Source organism: Cupressus sempervirens, chromosome 2, assembly GCF_028749045.1.
Source record: "Cupressus sempervirens isolate cs-2001-9-10 chromosome 2, ASM2874904v1, whole genome shotgun sequence".
NCBI classification, from domain to species: domain Eukaryota; kingdom Viridiplantae; phylum Streptophyta; class Pinopsida; order Cupressales; family Cupressaceae; genus Cupressus; species Cupressus sempervirens.
Window position 1 is genome coordinate 385,284,708 of NC_143119.1, and position 23,367 is coordinate 385,308,074.

General features: G+C 34.4%; 2 protein-coding genes across 3 annotated transcripts in view; one reads left to right on the top strand and one right to left on the bottom strand.

The window, feature by feature from the left end:
- Positions 1 to 21,731, top strand: part of LOC149572741 (BRCT domain DNA repair protein) — an 80,128-nt gene extending 58,397 nt beyond the window's left edge. For both annotated transcript variants that reach the window (XM_089813829.1, XM_089813830.1), the window contains 3 exons: positions 19,792 to 20,045; positions 20,208 to 20,361; positions 20,984 to 21,731. In XM_089813829.1, coding sequence (XP_089669955.1) covers positions 19,792 to 20,045; positions 20,208 to 20,361; positions 20,984 to 21,202 — 627 coding nt within the window. In that variant the 3' untranslated portion in view covers positions 21,203 to 21,731. The remainder of the gene's footprint in view (positions 1 to 19,791; positions 20,046 to 20,207; positions 20,362 to 20,983) is intronic.
- On the bottom strand, positions 1,804 to 13,745 carry LOC149572743 (uncharacterized). The gene is made up of 4 exons (XM_089812296.1): positions 12,998 to 13,745; positions 12,697 to 12,875; positions 2,118 to 2,219; positions 1,804 to 2,024 (listed from the first exon to the last, which is right to left on the bottom strand). Exons 1-4 carry the CDS (start codon positions 13,612 to 13,614, stop codon positions 1,804 to 1,806), a joined length of 1,119 nt encoding a protein of 372 aa, XP_089668422.1. The 5' UTR covers positions 13,615 to 13,745.
- Positions 21,732 to 23,367: the final 1,636 nt, after the last annotated feature.

Sequence of the window (23,367 nt, forward strand, 5' to 3'; positions counted from 1 at the left end):
AAAAGTGGAGATTTAACACATAATCTTATGTGAACAAATTAGATTATTAATAATTTTCAATTTAAACAACATAATATTTACTAAAATCTTTTAAATAGATTAAAAAATATTTATTTATTTAAATTCAATTTATCAAATATGAAAAAAAACAATTATTTAAAAAATCCTATCAAAAAATCTATTATGAAAAATTAATAAGAGAAATGCAAAAAATAAAATGAAAAAATAGCAATGTTTTTAATAAATATCGTATTGACTAAATAAATTATATAAACTAAAAAAATATTTAAAGGAAAAACTAAACTGATATAAAAAATAAATTAAAATAATTTAAAAACTAAAATTTAAATCAATATTAAAAATCAAAAGTTAAATAAATAGAGATAACAACATGAGCTAATGTGGAGATAATTATTTTTTAAAATAAATAGAAAAAGAAAAAGAATATTTAAAAGTGGAGATAACAACTAACTAATAAATATCAAAACAAGTTAAAAGTGGAGAGAGATAAAAACTGACTGGTAAATAATTAACGTGAAGGATATACAATTTTCTGGCCAAATGACAACTTTTCTATAAAAAATCAATTCTCGAGAACAAAGTTCCCACAAATAGCCTATCGGCTAAATAAATGGCCCCTTCAAATAATGAATCTACCCACAACTTAAGTGAAATTATAACCCTCAACAAAATGCACTTTCCAAAAATAGAAAAGGTCCCTCTCAATCATCAAGTAAGTCCATGAAACTAAGCACAAATGAACTCCAATCTGAGTCAAACGAAGACCAAACTAGAACATATTGATTTGTGAAGAAGACAAGACCCTCCCATAGTCAAGCCCTTGCCTCAGAAGACACTCTATCCACTATAATTAGTCTACAAAGAACACAATAATAGGCTAATCTCACAAACTCTGGTGCTGACAAAAATGGGGACATTATAGTCCATCCTCCCTAAGATTGCTTGTCCCCAAGCAATCTTAGAAACAAATAACACATCAGTCACCTCGGGTCCCAAGGGTGGAATTGTGTTCTATCTTCGTGATCACCAACTAGCTCTTGTAGCATCTTTACCAGTCTAACTGACAGAACTTGCCAAACTGAAATGTGTCTGATGGTAGATGTCACGGGAGTGAATATCTCATAGGGAAGCAACCTGGTGAGATGACAATACTTGCTTCCCCCATTTATGCAAAGTGAGCTGCCATACACAGTTTTTTACACATGCATAACTGAATTGTGCACTTGAAAAGGATCACACACATAAGAGTCAAAACCATATGTTCTACGTACCATGTACACATCCCAAAATTCCATTGCGAGTCCTGTCTGAACCTAGAAGGACATCGTCTAATGTCTATTGCTCAACGAATGCTCTCATCTCATTTGTATCATCAACACCCACATCATAATCTGTAGATACATGAACATTACCAACTGCCACCATAGGAAATTGAATTGTGTTTGTAGATGGTGTAAATTGTGCCTAGCTCCACTCGGATGAGTGATCAACATCAATCTCAAAAAGAGGATTGTCAAAAGACTGCTGAATCCATCTCAAACATAGGATTTCCATAAGGTGAATTTCAAGATCTGTACTATAATATGATATTGTCTCTGCATCACTCACCTTATGAAGTGCATCATCGTGTGTGCTATTGACAACACATACTTGAACATCTAAGGTACTATTGCTAAGTACCTCACTAGATGGCTCATCTAACATGGAAGTAGCTGCTGATATAATAGTATCATCACATTCTCTCACTCCTATTGTCAGTGTATCGCCATCACATGCACGATCCTAGGAACTCATGCCAACAACTGCATCATGCGACAACTGCACATTTGTAGCTAACACTGTATCATCTTGGTGCCAAAAATCCTCACTGCTGTCATGCAAATCAGAATTAATGTGCCTATCAATATCCATGTGATCTTCCTCAATTTCATCAATAACATGCACACGATCATCCATTACTCTATCCACAACTTTTTCAAACTTTACTATGTCACTAGGTGCAACTGTAATCTCACGTGGACCACTACTGGTATAAAAATTAGACTTAGGGTTTTGACTGAAAATATTTTCTTTCTATCTAATAGTGTCCACTGTACCGACACGTTTCTTTGCTTGAAGAAATGATACCATGCTTTGCTGAAATTCTGGATTTGAAATCAATTTTGTCATTCGTTTGTGCTTTGGATTCTGCTTATTCACTAACACATTCAACTGTTTCACAATACTGAAATGTACTTCAGATTCTCCACCCCTAAGTGGTGAAGTATAATGCCTATCCAGAATGAAACTCTTGTCACTATCCATGTCACTGAATACCAATCACTAAATCAATTGCTGACACTAAACAAAATAATTATGAGCCCAATTCATGCAGGCTGGTAGGAAACTACTTTGATACCTTTGTAATAACTCCCAGTCGGTTAGGTTAAATAATAATTTCCTTCACTAAGCAGGAGTTAAGCATTTTGTCAAACACTTGGTAACCATACTCTGATTCTATTACTTGCTACTGGTAATGACATGCATAGTACTAAATTTATAGATTCATCAAGAAGTTAAACACTATGAGGAAATACATAAATGCTTGCACCAGTAACCATGTCAATGGTAAACAAGTAATCCTTCATTGTTGTCACCAAAAAGTGAATGAATTTGCTTTCAAACAGTACAGTCACTGATGTGCAGTTATTGCTCTATATCAATAATGGAAATTGCAAATGTTAATAACAAATTCGCACAAGTCTTTGATATATTGCAACCTATTTATTATCATCTTGGCTGCTATGATAGTCAAAGTTACAATGAAGATGGACTTTGTTATAAGAATGTAGATGTTGTCATGCCCAAAATATAGGGCAAACACACACAATTTTTTTTATAAATGTAATAATTAAACTCAAATTCCCTAAGATGATAAGTTCAAAAACGATAAAATACTAAATTACATTCAAGGCAGATACAAGGTCTCTGATCAAACTATTAAAGCTACGACTCAGTTGAAAGCCCCAAAAGGAATAGGTGACAAACGTTTATTGTTAAAATCAATTAATTAAATTAAACCAACTAATTTAAAAGGACCTCAAGTTGTCTACTTTTAATTACCGTAAAAATCTTACATTCTTAGAACAATAGTAAAACATAATTAAAAGCGATTTAAGTCCTATTACATAAATCAATAAATTATCATTAAAGTAAACAAAATATTTATTAATAGTAAAATTCATTTAATCGAACAACCATTCAATTGATGTATGTCTAATTAATCGAAAAAGAACCTGTTTGTAAGATAACATTTATCGCGTTATTAAACAAACTTTTACTACATCGTTATTCTAATAGCAATTTTTGTTGATATTAAGATCTATTTTAAATTAATAATACTACTAAGTTAAATAAAAATAAAATCTAAACTAACATGCTAACATAATCTAAACTACCTTAAATTAAAAAACTTTACATAAAATAAAATATACTAAAACCAACATGTATATAAAAAAAACATTTAACTTACAACATGCATAACACTAATCAACTTGACATTTTGACAACCTTAATACTAACATATTAACTTACCTAACACTAACCCAAGCTAAGTTTAATATAAACTAATTATCATTTGACTAAAACTAATTTACGAACTTGAAGACAACCTAAACTACTCCCCACCCACCTCCTTGCCCTCGTGGCAATTCTATTCCCCAAGCATAGGCACGTGTTCCAAGCGCAAGCGCAGCTGGGATGAGGCAGTGCGTAGACCCAGACTCATAACTGCTGGCAATGATGCGCATGGTGTGAGGGAAGAGGGGAGTTAAGACCAATGGCCAACCAAGATACAAAGGTAAACATAATAATATCAGAACTGCCCCAACCTTTCAAATTGACGTGACTGCAGGGTATTAATGGGTGGCAGCAAGTCTTGAAGACTTAGCGCTAGGACAAGGAAGATACAAGGCAAAAGGTAAGCTGGGACAAAATAGATGTTAATGCCAAAAAAACTGCTCACCTCCCATTGGTCTTTGGTACCTTATGACAAGACAAGGTTTGAGGGTACATGGTAGATGCAGATTTTTTTTTAATATTCTTTAGTTTCCAGCACCAAGAAGGATGGGAATAAGGATTAGAAAGTTTTATAGGATAGGGGGGAGTAGTTAGTGCATAAAGTTAAGTGGGTAGGATAGATAGGATATTTTTATATTTTTATTTCTTTATGTTATTTCATTTGATTTTTGAATTACGCAAAAGGTCTCAAAGAGAATCAAGGAGAGAATATTCTCTGTCATCAAATAGAATTGAAATCACATGCTCATACAAAATCTAGAGAGCAAAATGCTCCTGTAGGTGCACTTTTTTTTTTGTCAAGCCAATTCCTTTCTAAGTGTTGATTTATTTTTTGAAGTGTGAAAATTTTCTAACTAGCCTAATTTTCGAAGAGGTTTATTTTTTTTTCATACATTTTAATACAAAGAAGTGTATGCTATCTTACTCCTTTCAAATTGAATTTGCCAAAATGCCAAGAAATCAAATAATGTGTTTAAGCAATAATACAATATTTGTTCTGTTTCCAATTAAGCACGGATTGAATTGAGAATTTCAACATAATATAGTTTCCTTCTTTAGCAAGATTGAACTTGTAAATGCATAATTGATCATCATCATTCTATCTACTCATCAATGCACATATGCAAGAATTGAAATAACATAGGCTACAATGTAAGAAAGTTTTTCAATCATTTCTCTTTATTAATCAACCTGGTTCAAGGCTCCATTGGGAAAGAACTAGTAAGAAAACCCGACATTCTTGCCAATACATCAAAATTTAAATACATTTTGCATAATGTTACCATTCAATGAATTCTCTTCTAGGTCCTTCACAAGAGATTTTTTTCAATATCTTCGATGCATCAAGGGAATCATGGAGAAGATGAGAACTGACCCGAAGGTAAAACAACATAATATGAAGAACAATTCAAGCATGCATTCCCATCCTGGTTTGCACAATAGGTTCAACATTGAACCAAACTAGGGGGTAGGTGGATTTTCTCAATAGGAGACATCAATCACCATACCATAACATAGCCCTTTCTGGGTTAAAATTCAAGAACTTCCGTTCTTTTATAAATGTCCTTTCGAGGCCAATATAACAAGGGTTTTCATTCTTTCCCTTCTTCAAGAATTCAAATTTTCATACAAGGTATGTGATGACAAGTAAGGGCCCATACACCCTACCCTCTTTCCCTCTTCTCACCATGAGAGGAGACTCTACACTATTGAGGTCCAACTAAGGCCCTTCTCCCATACTTGGCCACTTCTTCCCTATCCAAAGGTGAGCAATGCCAAAACAATCCCCATGAAATCCTCTCAAAATTTCAAGCAAAGCATAAGAATGACACTCAAGAACAAGTTAAGATCCCTCCCAAACAACCTCAACACACATACAAGCAATACAACGAATAACACAACGCCTTATGCATGAATCAAAACACGAACAATATGAAGAACATAATCCAAGAGTGAAGAACCCTACCTTCACAAAAAGTTATGGTAAATTGACAAGTTGAGAAGAGCTTTTCCTTCCCTTCTTTCAATCTTCAAACTTCTCTCTAAAACTAGAGATTGGGTAACAACCCCAAAACTTATCCAAAATGCCTCTAAATAAGATTCTACTCAACTAGACTTTAGGTAACCCCAAGGTGGAGTTTGAGTCACCAACTCATGAAGGAGACAAATCAATTTTCGCAATCAACCAAAAGTAGGGTTTTTGAGTGACCATAAAAGTCAACCAAAGAGGCAAAGGGGGTGGAAAGTACTTCCAATCCATACCCTTACCCCTAGAGTACTTAAATTTAATGTTTTTAGGTCTTAAAAACTTAATAAAACTCAAACAAAAGCTAGGAGAATAGTAAGACCCAATAACAACCTTCAAGGAAAGACAATGTAAAAATAGCACAAATTAGCAAGGGGTTTAGTTCCGTCTTTCCATTAGATTTCTCGGCTAACTATCCTGCACACTCATTGCACACATCAGTAGCTCAAGAAATGACATGCATATATGTAAATTACATATTAGGTAAATCGTGTAAATTAAAAACATCTATTTTTCTAATAATTAATTGTTCATCTCATTCTACTCATATTTGACCATTTAAAAAAAATTGTATAATCAAAGTGTTAGTTCTGCATTCATTTACTTCATCATTATACATGTTCATAAAGCATTAAATGACAAAATAAAATATCTGAAGTAAAGCATCACACATCATAAAATAGCATAATAATGTTCAGTGCATCAAATAGTGTCCCGACATATCGAGTCATGAGTATCAAAATAATAATATATCAACTATGCTATGATGGGTCGGGGCGAGGCCTCACAGATGTCCAGTTTGCAGAACCATACACGCTGCTCAATACTGTAAACACAGTCCTTTCCTAGCTGCAAATGATGGCACTAGGAATTCTGATGATAGCCCAATAGGAAATTCGCCTTCTAATATGCTGTTTGACCCTTTCAAATTAACACCCAGTTTTAGGCAACGTAGGCATTGTATTTTAGCAGAGACATGGTTACAATTTGCAGAGACTAAACCCCAGCATTAGCAAAATTATGACAATGAATTCCTGTAGTGATGACGCCTAGACTCAGGATTACTTGCATGTCAATCATTGCCAATTCAGATCTGCTGTCACAAGAGCAGATGCCGAGATATGCAATCCAATTTACCATATAGTAATTGTCCACTATAGAATCAAACCTTCACAGAGTTGCAGAATATTTGTGATTAATTCCCCAAATCCTCAAATCCTCCTTAACCACAACACAAACAAAAAGAAGATTCCCACAATCTCAGCCTTAAAAATTTTCAGAATTTAATCCACCACAAATCCCAACATAATGACTTCTTTCAAAGCAATAGGAATACAAACATGGAAGATAATTCAACTACAATAACTCTTAGACTTAACCACAATACCTCAGCTATGGTAAGCACGGTCAGCTTCAAATCCTTATACCTCAAGAAGGGAATTGAAATATCAGAAACTCTGAAACCCTCACATAAAGAAACAAAACAAATAACATTCAATAGCATGATTCAATTGCTTCATGAAGCCACCTATTATAACTCACTTGACTTCACAAACATGCTATTAATTAGAAGCTTCCATTAAATTCTTTTAATAAATAACTTTCCTAGCACATGGCTTCATGGAGACGCTTTTCACTTAAGAGGCCTCAACTTTTAAATGTAACAACTCCTCGCACTTTTATATATAATACTTGACTTAAGCTTATAACTAATTAAATAAATGGCCTCTTACAATGATGACTCTACTCTCAACTTAAGTGAAATTATAAAGTCAAATTATAACTTTATAGTAAGCCATTTAATGATTTAATAATAATTTGGCCACTAAATTAGTAATAAATCTCAAAATACTTATCCTTTAAGTGTGCCGCTTGAAACATGAGGCACCTATTATTTCCCTATTTGACCAAATGCACTTTCGAAAATTAGAAAGGGTCCCTCTCAATCATCACCCAACTTGCCATAAATAAAAGGTGCATGAAGCTAAGTACAAACTAAGTCCAATGTGAGTCAAATGAAGACCAAACTAGAACATACTGAATTGTGAAGAATGTAAGACCCTTCCATAGTCAAGCCCTTGCCTCAAAAGACCCGGCCTTTATCCACAATAACTAGCTTACGAGGATCACAATAATAGGCTAATCTCATAAACTCCGATGTTGGCAAAAATGGGGACATTACAGTCTGCCCTCTCTAAGATTGCTTGTTTCCAAACAATCTCAACAACAAATAACACATTAGTCCCCCCCTATCCCAAGGGTAGAATTGTGTATTGTCCCTGTGATCACCAACTAGTTTTTGTTGCACCAATACCAATCTAATTGACAAACTTGCCAAACTGAAATGAATCTGACTGTAAATGTCGCAGGAGTGAATATCTCATAGGGAAGTAATCCGGTAAGTTGACAAAGTTTGCTTCCCCAATTTGTGCAAAGTTAGCTTCCATACACACTATCTGACACATGCAGAACTAATCTGTGCACCTGAAAAGGATCATACACATGAGATTCAAAACCATATGCGCTGGCTACCATGTACACATCCCAAATTCCTCTGTGAGCCCTTAATTGAAATCCCGATGGATGGATCAGAAGCCTACCTAGAAGGACATCGTCTAACATCTATTGCTTAGCAAATGCACTCATCTCAATTGTATCATCAACACCCACATTATAATATGTAGATACATGAACATTACCAACAGCCACCATAGGATACTGAATTATGTTCTGCAAATGGTGTAAATTGTGCTAGCTCCACTCGGATGAGTGATTGACATCAACTTCAAAAAGTGGATTGTCGCGAGACAATGCTGAATCCATCTAAAACATACGATTGTCGATAAATTGAATCTCAAAATCTGTAATATAATATGATATTGTCTTTGCATCACTAGATGCCTCATCTAGCATGGAAGTGGCATGACAGTATCATCACATGCTCTTACTCTCACTCTCATTGTATCGCCATCAAATGAACAATCTTGGGAACTCATGCCAACAACTGTATCATTGGACTCATGCACATTTGTAGCTAACACTGTATCATCATGGTGCCAAAAGTCCTGACCGTTGTATGTAATGTCCCCTTTTTTCTAGGACATTAAAAAAACTGATAGGCCAACCCAAATAATTGACCTTTGAGGACTTAATACAGGATTATTAAGTCAATTTTTAATTAAAGGAGAGTGAGTAAGAGATGAGTTGGCTTGAGGGATAGGGACAAGAATTCAAGAGATGAAGAGTCACAAGTTGGGTCTTTAAAAGGAGGAGGAGAAGTTCATTTCTACATGCTTGGTTTATGATTCAAATTTTAGTTTCTCAAGAAATGTAATCTTATAGAGGTTTGTGCCATTGCACAATCTATACACAATACCAAAGAGGATAGACACTTAGGAAACTTATCTACACTTACAATTTTATGTGGTCATAATCTGTAAAACAAACAACTTTTAAACCTACATTAATCCACAGATATTGGCATTCTCTTTCTTTGAAGTTTTTCTAAATGTTGAGCAATTTTGAGGAAAAAATAGGATTTTCTTAGGGTTGGGAGGAAATGTGTGCAAAGCACAATTGTAGCAAAGATCAAGTGGGGGGTGGTCAGGTTATAAAGGGTTACCTCTGCTAAATTAATGCCATGGTGGTTCCTATTTTGAGCATCTTTTAATTGTTTAGAATTGTACAAAACAATAGGCACAATCCCTTATAGATTTTAATTGTTATATTTCATTCCTCCTGACAGCAATCCAGTAAGACAGTGTGTGTCATTTCGTCCAAAGATTTCTTGACATATTTCATGTTAGTTTTTCTTATTTCCCGGAATGAGTAATTGGAAGGTGTTCTAAGCAAAATGCTTCATGGAAGCAAGGAAAATGCATGACCAAACATGATATGTGACTTGTTGGATTAGATGCCCTAGTTGAGGGGTATATATCTTACCCTGTAACAACTGGTTTTTTGTAACAAAAACAAAGACAGTTTATAAAGAGATTTTCCCAACATTCACTGAATAGAAAACTAAATTCCTTTTCATGTGACATTAAATGTTTTAACTATCAACGATTAATTGAAAATAACTGTATCAATGATCAACTGAAATAACTAGTTTAACGATTAATTGAAAATAATTGTATCCACGATTAATTGAAAATAATTGTATCCATGATCAATTGAAACAACTATTTTAACGATTAATTGGAAATAACTGTATCCATGATCAACTAAAACAACTAGTTTAACAATTAACTGAAAATAACTGTATCCATGATCAACTGAAACATCTAGTTTAACGATTAACTAAAAATAACTGGATTAACGATTCTATATACAAGTAAAATAAATGCTTATCATGGAAAGAAGAAGAGGAATATACAAGTATAATCTTGTGGGTCTTTAGCTGGTTGTGCAAGCCTCGGCTTTCAGTAAGAGGAGAAGCATTGACTTAGGCTTAACCTCCCAACCTTAGACCATACTTATTCCCACACAATCTATTGAATTAGAAAGGCCCTCTCTACTCTGAGATTGGGCTTAGGATATTCTTAGTCCAACCACCTGAGTATTTTGGTGTTTAGAACATAGTAACGTGAATCGGAATCGTATCGGAATCGGCACGGCCGAATCGAATCGTGAATCGGGGGTGAATCGCCGGTGAATCGGCAAATTTGAAAAAACCCTTTAAATGTAAAGATTTTAACAATTTAAGACTTATTTCATGCACCCTTTATTGAATATAACTTAAAAACACTATAACATCATCAAATAGAATCTAACATACATAAACATGAAACATAAAATCCATCACATACGTAACTATGTTATCATTATGTACTAAAATGTAAATTGTATGCTAGCTTAAGTAAATAAAAATCAAATGATCATAATGATTCAAATCATAGAATCAGTAAGATGAAATCATGAAGATCTATAAGACATCAAATCATAAATGTATGTATAAATCTAAGATGAATATCCATGAAAGTTTGAAACATATGTCTATCAGTGATTCAGTATCACTATCAATATCTATACAGTGTAAACAAAATATAAAAACAAGGCTCCAGCTCAAGCCTCATCATCCTCATCATCATCCTCTAGCTCTGCTGCAGCCTCAACCTCAGCCTCTGAGTATCCAGTTTGCCTATGAGAAAGGCGTGTAAGGTAGGTCTTAGAGGACCACCGAGCCATGTCCCCTGCATGGGCAATGGGCTCATGAATAACGTCGCTAGGGCCTACGTCTGTGCGTGCACGTGTGCGTGTACCAATGCCTGAACGTGCTCTAGCTGCCTCTTCTGCCCTGGCCACAGCCTCAGCCTCTACATCCACTTGGTCAACCCACGCGCGGTCTTCCTCAGTGAAGATTGGGTCCATGGTCTCTGTGATCCACTCTGATTCTGGATCAATCTCCTCTAGAATGATCGGAGAGGAGTCAGCGCCCAAAATCTGTCTGATCCTAAGACGAAGGTTGTAATGAACAAAGACAAGATCATTCAACCTCTGCACTGTCAACCTGTTTCTCCTCTTCGAGTGGATGTGCTCGAACATGGACCAACTGCGCTCATATCCAGAAGCGCTGCCCGGCTGACTCAGAATGCGGATGGCAATTTTTTGAAGGTTTGGGGTTGTGGCCCCAAACATTTGCCACCATCTATCTGAAATAAGGAAAAAAGAAAAACAATTAGTCTCATTTACAGATTACAACTCTAAAATTAATGCATTATATAATCAACTTTAAGTTTAGAATCTAGATTCATGAACATTGAATATATTATTTAATTTTTACCTGGCTGTAGTGTTGTCTGAGCATTTATGGCCATCCTGCCAGAGAAAAGTGGCCCCTCCTTATTGTTGAATTGGTCTAGCTCAACAATCGTAGCAGCGCTATTTTCATCGCTACTCAATCTCTGAATCACTGTGTATAAGCTAGTGAGAAACTCCGCATCTGCCTTGAACTCAGGACGGAAACGAAATGCCGGATTCAGATAGTAAGCTGCTGCGTGGATGGGTCGATGGAGCTGATTCTGCCATCTTCTATCGATGATTCCCAAATAGGGCCATACCTTTCCTGCACTCCTGCATATTGGGCTCTGATGGCCTCCTTGGCCCTATCCATGTCCTCATAAATGTAGCCCATAGAGGGCTTCTCCCCATCAGCAGTTCGTAGTAAAGCTACAAGGGGCTCAGTGACTTACATATAAAGTAAAACAAAAAATTTGAGTCAAAACTTAAATATAAAATAATATAACTTAAAGTAAAAGCAAAATACTAAATGTTAAATTGCAATAAATTTACCTTAAGGATTTCTCTAGCGGGTTTCCAAAAACCATTCTCATCAAATATGCAATCCGCCACATCTACCCTACAGTGGTCGTAGCATAGGAAGAGCAAATCCACTCTTGCCCAACAAACATGCTCCTCAATCCATCCCTTGATGTCAACAAGGACTGCAAGGTGATGAAATTCGAGGCAAACCTCGTGATACCTGGGCGAGCTAACTCCTTGCCTTTTGTGTACTTCCTCATTGTGCTAAGGACAAATGCATGATTATAAATGAATTTGCATATGTTTTTTGCCCTTTCCACACATGACTTGACAAACTCAAGTTTGCCAATTTCCTCCAACATGAGGTCAATGTAGTGTGCCGCACAAGGAGACCAAAATATGGTGGGGTGCCTCTCCATCAAAAGTTTACCTACAACAATTTTAAGTCAATTAGAAACTCAAATTTCAAAATTCAAATAAATTTATTTTCAAAACTTGCAAAGTTAAAAGTTTACCTGTTGCAACATAATTTGCTGCATTATCCGTCACCACTTGGATCACATTTTGTTCTCCCACTTCTGTTATAACTTCCTCAATAGCCTCACATAAATATGTGGCATTTTTCACATGTGCGGAAGCATCAATGGATTTTATGAACATGGTATATCCTACAAGTAACAAAACAACGAATTATAATATTAAATGGATCATTAACGAATTAGCATTCAACAAATCAAAATTTACAATGTACGTAAGAAAGTACAATGATCAATCACCTCCACAGGATACAAGAAAATTGAGGAGTGTTCTATTCCTCCTATCGGTCCAACCATTAGTCATGATGGTGCAACCCTTTGCAATCCATTCCTTTCGGTTCTCCTCGAGGTCAACCCTCATGTCTTCTACCATCTCATCCAGGAGGTATCCGCTCAACTCAACCTTAATTGGGGCTTTAAACCCTGGACCACAAATAGCAACCGCATCTATCATATTCTGCCAATAAGGAGCCCTGTCACAAATAAAAGTTTAGATGTCAAAGACTCAAATTATAAAACAAGTAGATATAATTAAAGTTTTACTTTTACTTTTAATTTTAGCTTTAAAGAAAACAAAGAAAAAAGAATCAATTACCTGGCTGCAATAAATGGAATGTTGCAAAAGTACCAAAATTTGCATATCTCCTTTCTGGCAGCATCGTGAATCTCCTTGTTCAAACCCATGCCCTCAAGCGTGGGTTGGGAACTAGGAGTAGTGCGGGGCACAAAGTAACTATCCATTCTGTTTTTCCGCACTCTAGGTTGCAATAGGTTGGTGTGGGACTCTGTCTCAGTATGTGACTGACTAGCACTAGCACTAGCACGAGCAGAAGAACTAGGATAAAAAGGAGGCCTAGAAGAACCCTCTCCAACACAACCTACGGATGCGGAAGCTGATGTAGATGCAGATGTGGATGCGGCTGCGGATGCGAGAACATGGGAGCCAATACCCCTTAACCCTTCAACTTGCATTTTCCTATTTGCTTTGTCTTTTTCAATTTTTTCTAATGCCATTAAGCAAGTGCGTTTTGCCTCAGGAGTTTGGTGAGTGCAAACTGTAACATCATGTCCAGGTATAGCAGCAATGTGGAATTTCAATCTATAAATACCCCCGGAAGTTATTTTTTCTTTACAAAACATGCATTTTGTTTGATATTTGGTTCTTCCAAGAAACTCTTCATTATATTTCCAACATTCATCTTTTTTACCCATTGGAATTTGCGAAAAATGAGAGCAAAGGCTGCTGCAATAATTTTTTTTATGTAAAATATCAAAGTTTGAAGCTAATAAAAATTAGAAAACAACAAACCCTAGCTTGCAACTTAGTAAAAATAAAGAACATTCAAGATTTACACTAAAATTCTTGAAAACTATAGAAATTTAACAAAAAACGCATAATACACTAAAAATTTAACAAAAAATGCATAATACACTAATTTGCAAGAAAAAAATAAGCACTTACCTCTTGCAAATGAGTTGAGGAGTGTTGATATTGGCTCCTTAATGCTCCCAAAGCAATTGATAGGCTCTCCAAATGGCCTGCTGATCTCTTTGGTGCTCCTCCTTCTTGCGGGTTGGAAACCTATGGCTTTTCTTTTCTCTTCTTCTCTCACTTTTTCTCTCTTCTACTCATGCTTCACAAATAGAAGGCCCTTTAGGGTTATAACAAAGAGAATAGGTCAAAAACAAAGTGAAAAAAACAAGTGATTTTTAAAAAAATTTCAACTTCCCTTTTTACATGCCACGGGTGATTCATAGCCGATTTTTGAAGGTGATTTTGGCGATTTTTACATGAATCGCTTGAATTGCCGATTCAGGCGATTCATGGCCCAGAAATCGGCAATACCGATTCACGATTCAAAAAAAATTGCGCAGGATGAATCGGGTCGTGGAATCGCCGATTCAGGCGATTTTTGGGCGATTCTCGTTACTATGGTTTAGAATGTTCGTACAGTTATGGATGAACATGTCTGCATAATTGGCACCACTGACATCAAGTGATCAATAGATGGAAAACATGCCTTTAAACTGCCTTGGCCAAGGTTTGCCGATGGGTTTAATGCCCGGATCATCACCGCTCGACTTGACAACAAAAAACATTAATAAGGACGAGCATGAGCTATTAAGTAAGATTATTTAATTTATTTAATCATATCTGATTCCACTTCTGTGTTCTTGCAGATTTCATCTCACCTCTTCACCTTTACATGGCTATACAGCCGGTGAGTCCCTAGAGCTTGAAAATTTTGAGCAATCTGCTCTGTTCACTAATCTTATGTCTTATCACAAACTGTGACTTGAAAGAGTATGTTCTTTAAGACTAGGAAAAATATTATTGAATTCTAATTTCCAAATGATATATTTAAATCAGGATTTATTGCTAAATATCTCTTTTCTCAAGAGGTTCTATTCGATAATATCTATGATGATTATATCTACTGTCTAGTTGTAATGGAAGTTGGAAAAACAGTAGGAAATGACATGAAAAATATTCAGCAAGCTTGGAATATGGTTGATTACGTAACTTGAAACTATTTTGGAAAAGAAAAGAAGTATGAGCCCAGCTGGCAGCTATGATTCAGTCCCTCCACAAACGTTTTTCAGGCGCAAAATCTAGTGTATAAATGTATCACTTCTTTTGCAAACAAGATTATAAAAAAAAAAAACTTGGGATGCTATGGGTGGCAGTGATTTTCAAATGATATTGCAAGTTATCGACTTACGAATGAAAGTCGGAAATGAGAGGGAGAGAGAGTTGATCTATTGGGAAAAGTAGTTGGGTGCTTGAAAAAGATTTATGTCCGCCTCTCACTCTTGACTTCTATAAAAAGGAAGCGTGACTCCTTGGCTTCTATAACATAAGAATTATCTTGGCTCTTTGAACACCATTTAAATGGCAAGTGTTAAATCAGTTTTTCTTTTTTAAAGAAGAATAAAGGATGGAAAACGATTTGGAAGGTTATAATTCAAAAAATATTATGATTTATATTTATCTACATACACGTAGATATATTGGTGAGGTGGCATCATTTTATTATAAGAAAATAATGTTATAGTGTCATTTCATTTTTATATTTGTGTACGTACATAGGTATATATTATAATAATATGGTGAAAGATCATTTAAAATCTTTTGAGGTACATATTATATTTTAATTAAATTATTTATGTTTCTTAAATTATTTATTTAATAGCTCATGCGGGTCCTACAAATGTATCCTGAAGTTCAAGTCACTAGGTCCTTACCAAGAAGTTTAAGGTCATACTTGTCAATCCTATTGACTAGACTAAGCTAGTATCCCATTCCATTGATCTTGTTTAGTAATGTTTCCCCCTTCATCTTCTCCAGCAATCACCCGTGAAACACTTCCACCATAATAACAAGTTCCACAATAATGTTCATATAAACATTTAAAAGACTTTAATTATTAACCATAATTCCAAAATCAAGCAACTGCTAAACATCATGTAACAAATAATGGTTAACGACCATCTTCATTAACAATTAACACAATGGATATAAATAACTACCTACTTCATATGATTATGAAAGAAAAACCCATTAAATCTAACCGCTATGAGCAAATTTAAAATTAGGTCAAAATTTGGGATGTAACATACCCAGTACTTGCACCTTCTACTGTTTGTTGGTCTGTTCTTTTCTCTTTTTTTGTTTAGGGATTTTTCTTAGAAGCGGTCTAAACTTTAAACAAACAAATCATCATTGCCATTCTTTTTTCCCCATAGCTTTACACTTGCTAAAACTAGAGCCTAGAAATCAATGAATATAACCAGCAATAAGAAAGAGACAAAATTGAAAGAAAGAACACTAGAAATATTGTGGGAAAACCCTTCTAGAATGAAGGGAATATCCTAGCCACACAACAAAAATATAATTTTATTGATAATAGATTTCAAGTGTACAGATAATAGAATTCAAGTGTACAATACCTATCGCTTGATGCGATATAAATAACTTAAGGAGAGACTCTTCACATTCCAAAGGTCTCTCCAAATTCCCAAAATGAGACTCTTTATTACAATTACAACTCTTTGAATTTCCATGCCTCAATGCATGTCGAATGACACATCATCGCATTTAATATTACAATTCAAACAAAAGTGTCCTTTTTAGTTGAAGGTAACAATAATGACAATAACGTCCATTTTTCTAGAGATAAAGATCTCTATTGCAGCGATCCTCTTTAATACTCCCTCTTAGCCAGAGAAAGATCTTTAGCTTAACAATTGCATAAGACTACAACCAAAATGTCAATGATTAAATCTCATCCCATATATCCTATAAGATTCATGAAAACCTATAACAATTACTCATATTCATTGAATCACTCAACATAAAAACTTGTAACAAATACTCATATTCATGGAATCACTAAACATGAAAACTTGTAACAAATACTCATATTCATGGAATCACTCAACATAGAAATATTTTTAAGACTCACAGCTAAGCCTTTTAATCACAACCTCTCTCAACGTGAACTGTCATAGAATTTCTCAACATGACATCCAACTCCCATCACATAATCTCTTAACGTGATGACATCATCGACTCTCTCAACATGATGTTCACTATCGCATAGTGAAAGAGTTATCATAGCTGATCTTATAATCTCATTTATTCACACAAGCATAGAAATGGTCATTATAAAAGCAAGACTTAGTTCCATTCAAGTCTCAAATTTTACAAATACCATAAGCATCACAAGCATATATGAGAGTGAAGGAGATTCCATAAACACTCCCTCTTAATTATGAGGCTTCCCTCTTAAGCGAAAATCTCTCTCTAAAGCTCAATATCTCCCTCTGGAGCTATAATCCTTATCTTGTTACATCCTACAACCAAGAGAGATAAATCAAAAAATAATCTAAAAGATAAATTAAAAAACGCATATATTAATTTATAATCAATATGAAAACTTATCTTTTGATTCCATATGATTCTTTGCTGATAGTAGTTTCTGTCAAATTTGGCATAGACATTCACCTCTCATTAGATAATAGATCCGCGATGATGGTGGAATTTGGACTGAAAGTTCTTTTCAATGGCTTTGCCAAGACATAAAATTGATGATCATGATACGCACAATGACTAGAACAACATAAAAGCTTGAAGCTCCACATAAAAAGCCTCCTTCAATGAAATGGATACCAAAATAGGCACACTAAGAAGAATGTTTCTTCATTGATGAATAAGGAACATGAATGTTGTGTCGTTACACAGGATATAGACGGACACATGAATATTGCCAAGACAAATTTTTTTTGATGATCATCATATGCACGATGACCAGAACAACCAAAAAGCTTGGAGCTCCACATAATAGCCTCCTTCAATGAAATGGATACCAAAATAGGCACACTGAGAAGAGCATTTCTTCATTCATGAATAAGGAACATGAATGTTGTGTCGTTACACAGGATATCAACAGACACATGAACGTTGCCAAGACATAAAAAAACTAAAAACAATCATGGGTGCCACATATATGAACAATTATTCTGACGTCAATTTCTCTTCATCTCTGACTTGTACAAACAAAAATGTCTCTAACCTGGATAATTCAATGTGTAACCGTTACGGAGTGATGGCTTTGGCTAATTCAGACGGTAAGTGTGTGACCCTTCGGTATAAATGAGAACAATATAGTGCATTCAACATTCAAACTCTTAATTGACCCAATGAAGAGAAATTAATAAAACTTATACATAATATGCTAAAAGAATTCAAAACGACAAAGACTGATGTGACACAAACCATCACGACAAACACTTAAAGAAGGCAACAACTCCATTAAGGCCTAGAGGGCATCCACAAAAAAAAAAAGAAAACAATTTCCCGTGGGTGTGAAGAGATATACTAAAAAACCAATACTAAAACAATGAACGAAAGACTTGTTAATTATAGCCGATACAAAAGGTCGCAAGTACAATGTGAACAAAGAATAAACAATTTGATGAGCCGATAAATAGGTAGAGAAGAGTGAAAGAAAACTCAGACACGTCTAAACACAACTTGCAAAGTCTGATCCTTATTGAACTTTAATCAAATAAAGAGAAACAATAGAAATGATGCTCGATGGAAACAAGAAACACAACACGACAATCAATAGAATGGAATTTTGAACACACAGGATTCTGTGAAAAAGAACAAGGTGGAAAGCAAATGAATAGAAAATCATGAACAACCGAAAAATTTCTATGGCCACCAAAAGCCATTGATTTCTCAATCCCATGAATCGACAGGAGTGACACATTTAGAAACTCAATAGACTACAGATACAAATACTAACCAAAAAATGATAAACCACATCATACAGAATGAAGGGACCTCCATCATACAGAAAGAGCAGCGAAATACAAGGAGTCCATGATACTTTAATGAAAACAAGAGAGCACTCAATAGAGGCACTGATCGCATCTAAATGAATATGCTAGACAAAACATATACCCTTATAAAATGTACTTCCATCAAGGAACATATACCAAGAGAGCCAATAACCTAGCTCTGATACCATGTTAAAACAAGAGCCCATAAATCAATGAAGATAACCAGCAATAAGAAAGAGACAAAACTGAAAGAAAGAACACCAAAAATATCCTGGGAAAACCCATGAAGGGAAAAGCCCAACTACACAACAAAAATATGAATTTATTGATAATAGAATTCAAGTGTACAATGCCTATCGCATGATGTGATATAAATAACTTGAGGAGAGACTCTTCATATTCCATTGAAGGTTTCTCCAAATTCCCAAAACGAGACTCTTTATTACAGTTACAAAAACAACTCTTTGAATTTCCATGCTTCAATGCATGTCGAATGACACATGTCATTACATTTAATATTACAATTTAAACATAAGTGTCTTTTTCAGCTGAAGGTAACAATAATGGTAATAAAGTCCATATTTCCAGAGATAAAGATCTCTATCGCAGCTACCATCTTCAACAAGACCGTGGTCTATAGCACCTTACAAGGTTGCATTAAGAATATAATATTTTTCTCTTTGTAGTGGATGAGAAGCATATATCTGCTATGATTATTGACCTTGGATTCTCTGAGACATCTGTTCATTCTTTGAAAGCATATAATTTCCAAGCTGCTTATCATTTGAAAATTGACGAACAATCATGATGATAAGCTATGTTTTTCATTCTAAGATTTTACTGTCTCCTTGTTATTGTACCTTTTTTTCTCATAATTGGAATGACAGAAATTTATCCATTTTTGTTTATTTTCCTGTTTAATTAATTATTTCGCATTGTATGTGCGGGGCTTGTAAGTTTGTTTTCCTGTACTTTCAATTTTTTGTGTAAGTAAAGAGTTGGATTTCTCAACTTGGTTTTCTTATCCTTGTATTATAGCCATGTCGGACAATACCCCGGCCTTTAACACCAAGCAGCTTGTTGGATTCAATATGTTGGTCAATATCTGAACCAGTCTCTACTGCTTGCATTTATATGGATAATTCTGCAAGCACACTAATTGAAAATGGATCAGACATGGAAGGAAATGACAGAATGGCTGTGTTCTTTGATGCACGTGATTTTGGAAGACATTCAGATGCTCGTAGTGGCATTTCTGATGATGAAGTTCTTACCCGCTCATTGAAGGAGAGGTGAGGTTAAAATTTATTTTGATTATTTTTATGTTCTCTAAACTCAATGTGGTCCTGGTTCAGGATATAAATTAAATACATTTATACAGGTGTATCCTCAATAAATAGTTACACAGTGCCATTCTTATTACTGATACCCAGTAAATACATGTGTGGTTGCAGTGAGAAAAGAGAGATAATTTACAGGGGTTTATTTATAACCATATTGTTTCCAATTGACCGATTTGGAGAGATGGGGCCATCATCAAGAACTTTCTTTAGTGAGAAAGGATTCACACGAATGCATATTTTAGAGCATATATATGCTTTTTACCAGGTATCTATAGTTGTGTGTTTATTTTTTCTGCAAAATAAGATGTGAAATTGAAATAGTGTTTGAGATGACAACCCTCATTAGTCATTTTAGAATATGAAGGATCCAACATGTTTATAACCTTTATAATTAATATTTACTCCATGTACTGAATATTTGAGGTTCATTCAGTTTGACTACTTCAAAATTTCACCCTTGTAGTATTCTCCCCATTTCCAATGCTTCATCACAGTGCATGAGGATTTGTATCTGAGGCTGCACTATTAAAGCTCCAATGCTTTTAATTTATCCTTTTTGACTGGTAGATTCCTTTATTTAATCCACTCGATGTGATATCCCAAGTACTGAATGGCAAAACCAAACCAAAGTAGCAATGCCAATTTGGGTTTTCAAGGTCTATTCTGAATTTGTTAATTTTCCAAACTTCCTTTTGTTTATGCTCATACTGTAATAACTCTACTTTTTTATTTTCATGTTCTAAATTCTTGCCGTGTTATGTTGCTGGACTGCCACCAAAATAATAAGCTGCAAGAAGAACTCAAACTCATGGGCAAGTGGGTGTGAGTTAAGAGAGGTAGAAACAGGATCAGCTGTTATGAATCTAACAAAATTCTACTTCTGACAGGAAAACATGTCTCCTGATGAAATAGGAGTGTCCATTCACACGGATTCAAAGCATGCAGACCACCTCAGATCTTTATATGCTAGCAGGGAGGCAGTAGAACTTGGTTATGCAGCAATAAAGAGGAGTGAATTCATTGGAAGTAGGAGGAGTTTTGAAGGTTTAAAACGGGTGAGTAGGGAGAACACCGGCCAGGTATATGAACTATGGCTTGGGGCATGATATGCACATTATAGTGTTCCAACTTCTACTTTAGAATGACAGTTTGTAGAGGGATGTGTACAGCCTTGATTCTGCCATGAAACCACATGAGAGGATGGAAAGGGTCGAAATGTCAAGAAAGTGAGTTTGTTTGCACCATCAGACTTTTGTTTCATTAATTGTATAGAGTTTTTTGGATAGTGAGGATACATTTCATATGGTCACGCTGTATCCTCTCAAAGCTGTAAATATAAGAAGCTATGTCTAAATATACTGGAATGTGTTATAAGTTAGAGAGGGAAGTATTCTACCAACAAATTTTGGCGTGCCTTATTGAAGGGGAAGTAACTACAAATGTCTTGTTTGTAGATCGTTGCAAAGCATCAAGATGATGTTTTGCAACCTTAAATACCTTCAAACAACTCTGCCAAGATTCTTCTTTTCATAAATATTTTTTTGTCTGCGACCCTGAATTTACCATGATGTAAACTTGAAGTGCACCTTAAGTAATTTACATGGCACTCTTAGAATTAATTCATTTTTTATTTAATATTTTGTCATTGTGGTTTGAATGTTAAAAAGTACACGAATTGAGGATGTCATTTTTACCACAATCAAACATTTTTGGTTCTTTTGGTTCTTCTACTGTACAAGTTCTGGTCTCATTCTGGAATAATCAGCTCTTGTTACATGTGGGTCTGTTATAGGTGTATTTAAGGAGCTTGCAGTTTTTATACAGTGTATACGGCCAACACAATCTTATGTAGCGCGAAGGCCGAGATCGAATGTTACTTATGACTCTTTATGCTAAAATTTAAACTTTTATTTTTGTTTAGGAGTGAAAAGTTTGTCTCGGTATTTTCTTTTGGAAGTGGTACGTTTAAATACTGAGTGCTTTCATGCAAAGTTTATTTTAAGCAACTCAGTGATTCAAAAACTTTTTATTAATTACAATTTATACAACCCCACGCTCCAGGGAAAATTTTATTGTTTTACTAGCAACTACCAAACATTGTTTTCTATTTAGAATATATTTTAGGACTGTGCAAACTGAAGGAAGAAAGATAAAAGAGTTGACATATGAATTTATATTTAAGAGAACACTTTTAGTCATTGTCTATGTGTGTAGAATACATTGAAGCCCTCAACTACTACTAATTTGTAGTACATTGCAACTAATTTACATGTCCACTTATGAATCTATACATCTATGTGCAAATCAATACATCTACTTGTGAATCAATACATGTATTGTCATTCCCATGTACAATAAGTAGCTCAACTAGAGCACTTGGTGAAACAATACTTATCAGATAAGACACTAGTGCGCACACCCCAATGTTAGTTATGCACTCTCTTTAATGTATTTAAAGAGTATGTATGAATATTTTGATCTGTTGAAAAAAAATTAAAAATCAATATGAAACATAATAATCAAGTAAAATGTCATTGATCTCATCAAATTAAAGTTGATTATAGCAATATAGGAATGGGATCAACATTTTATTTTGGAATTTACAACTTCTACTAATATTTGAATTAAATATTGAATACATAAGTGCACTAAAATTCTAAATGAAAGTTTTAAATTTGAAGGATGATTTTTTTTTTCTCTCCTTTATGAAGTATAAAATGATTATTGTAATGTTTGAAGATGTTTTAGTGTTTTATTTTTTAATTTAATGATAATTAAATAAAATATCTATTTAAAATAATAAAATAATCTAAAATAATAATAAAATATCAATATCAAACATAAGTAAATAATAATCATGATTATTCTCTCATTCATAAAAATAAATATTGAAATGTAAACCAACAAAATAATATTAAAAGTAGATTCCTTCAAAGTTGGTACCTATTACTTCTAAAAATTTGAACATACATCTTTAAATGTTCTTTTTTTAAGAATACATTTCGTCTTGTGCAAGTTAAATTATTTGAATTGATTACTAACAAATAATATGTGAATAAATGTCACTACATGTTTCCACGCCGAAATGTTGTCGCCGAAAAAGACATCCCACATTATTTCTTTAAAATATTAAATATATTCCAATAGAACTTATTTTTCTTTATTTTTTTAATTGAAAAAATTATGATATATCCCCAGGAAAATGGTCTCCAGCCAATTAGAAAATTAAAATTTTTGTATAACAATTCATATAAAAAATCAAACCTTAGAA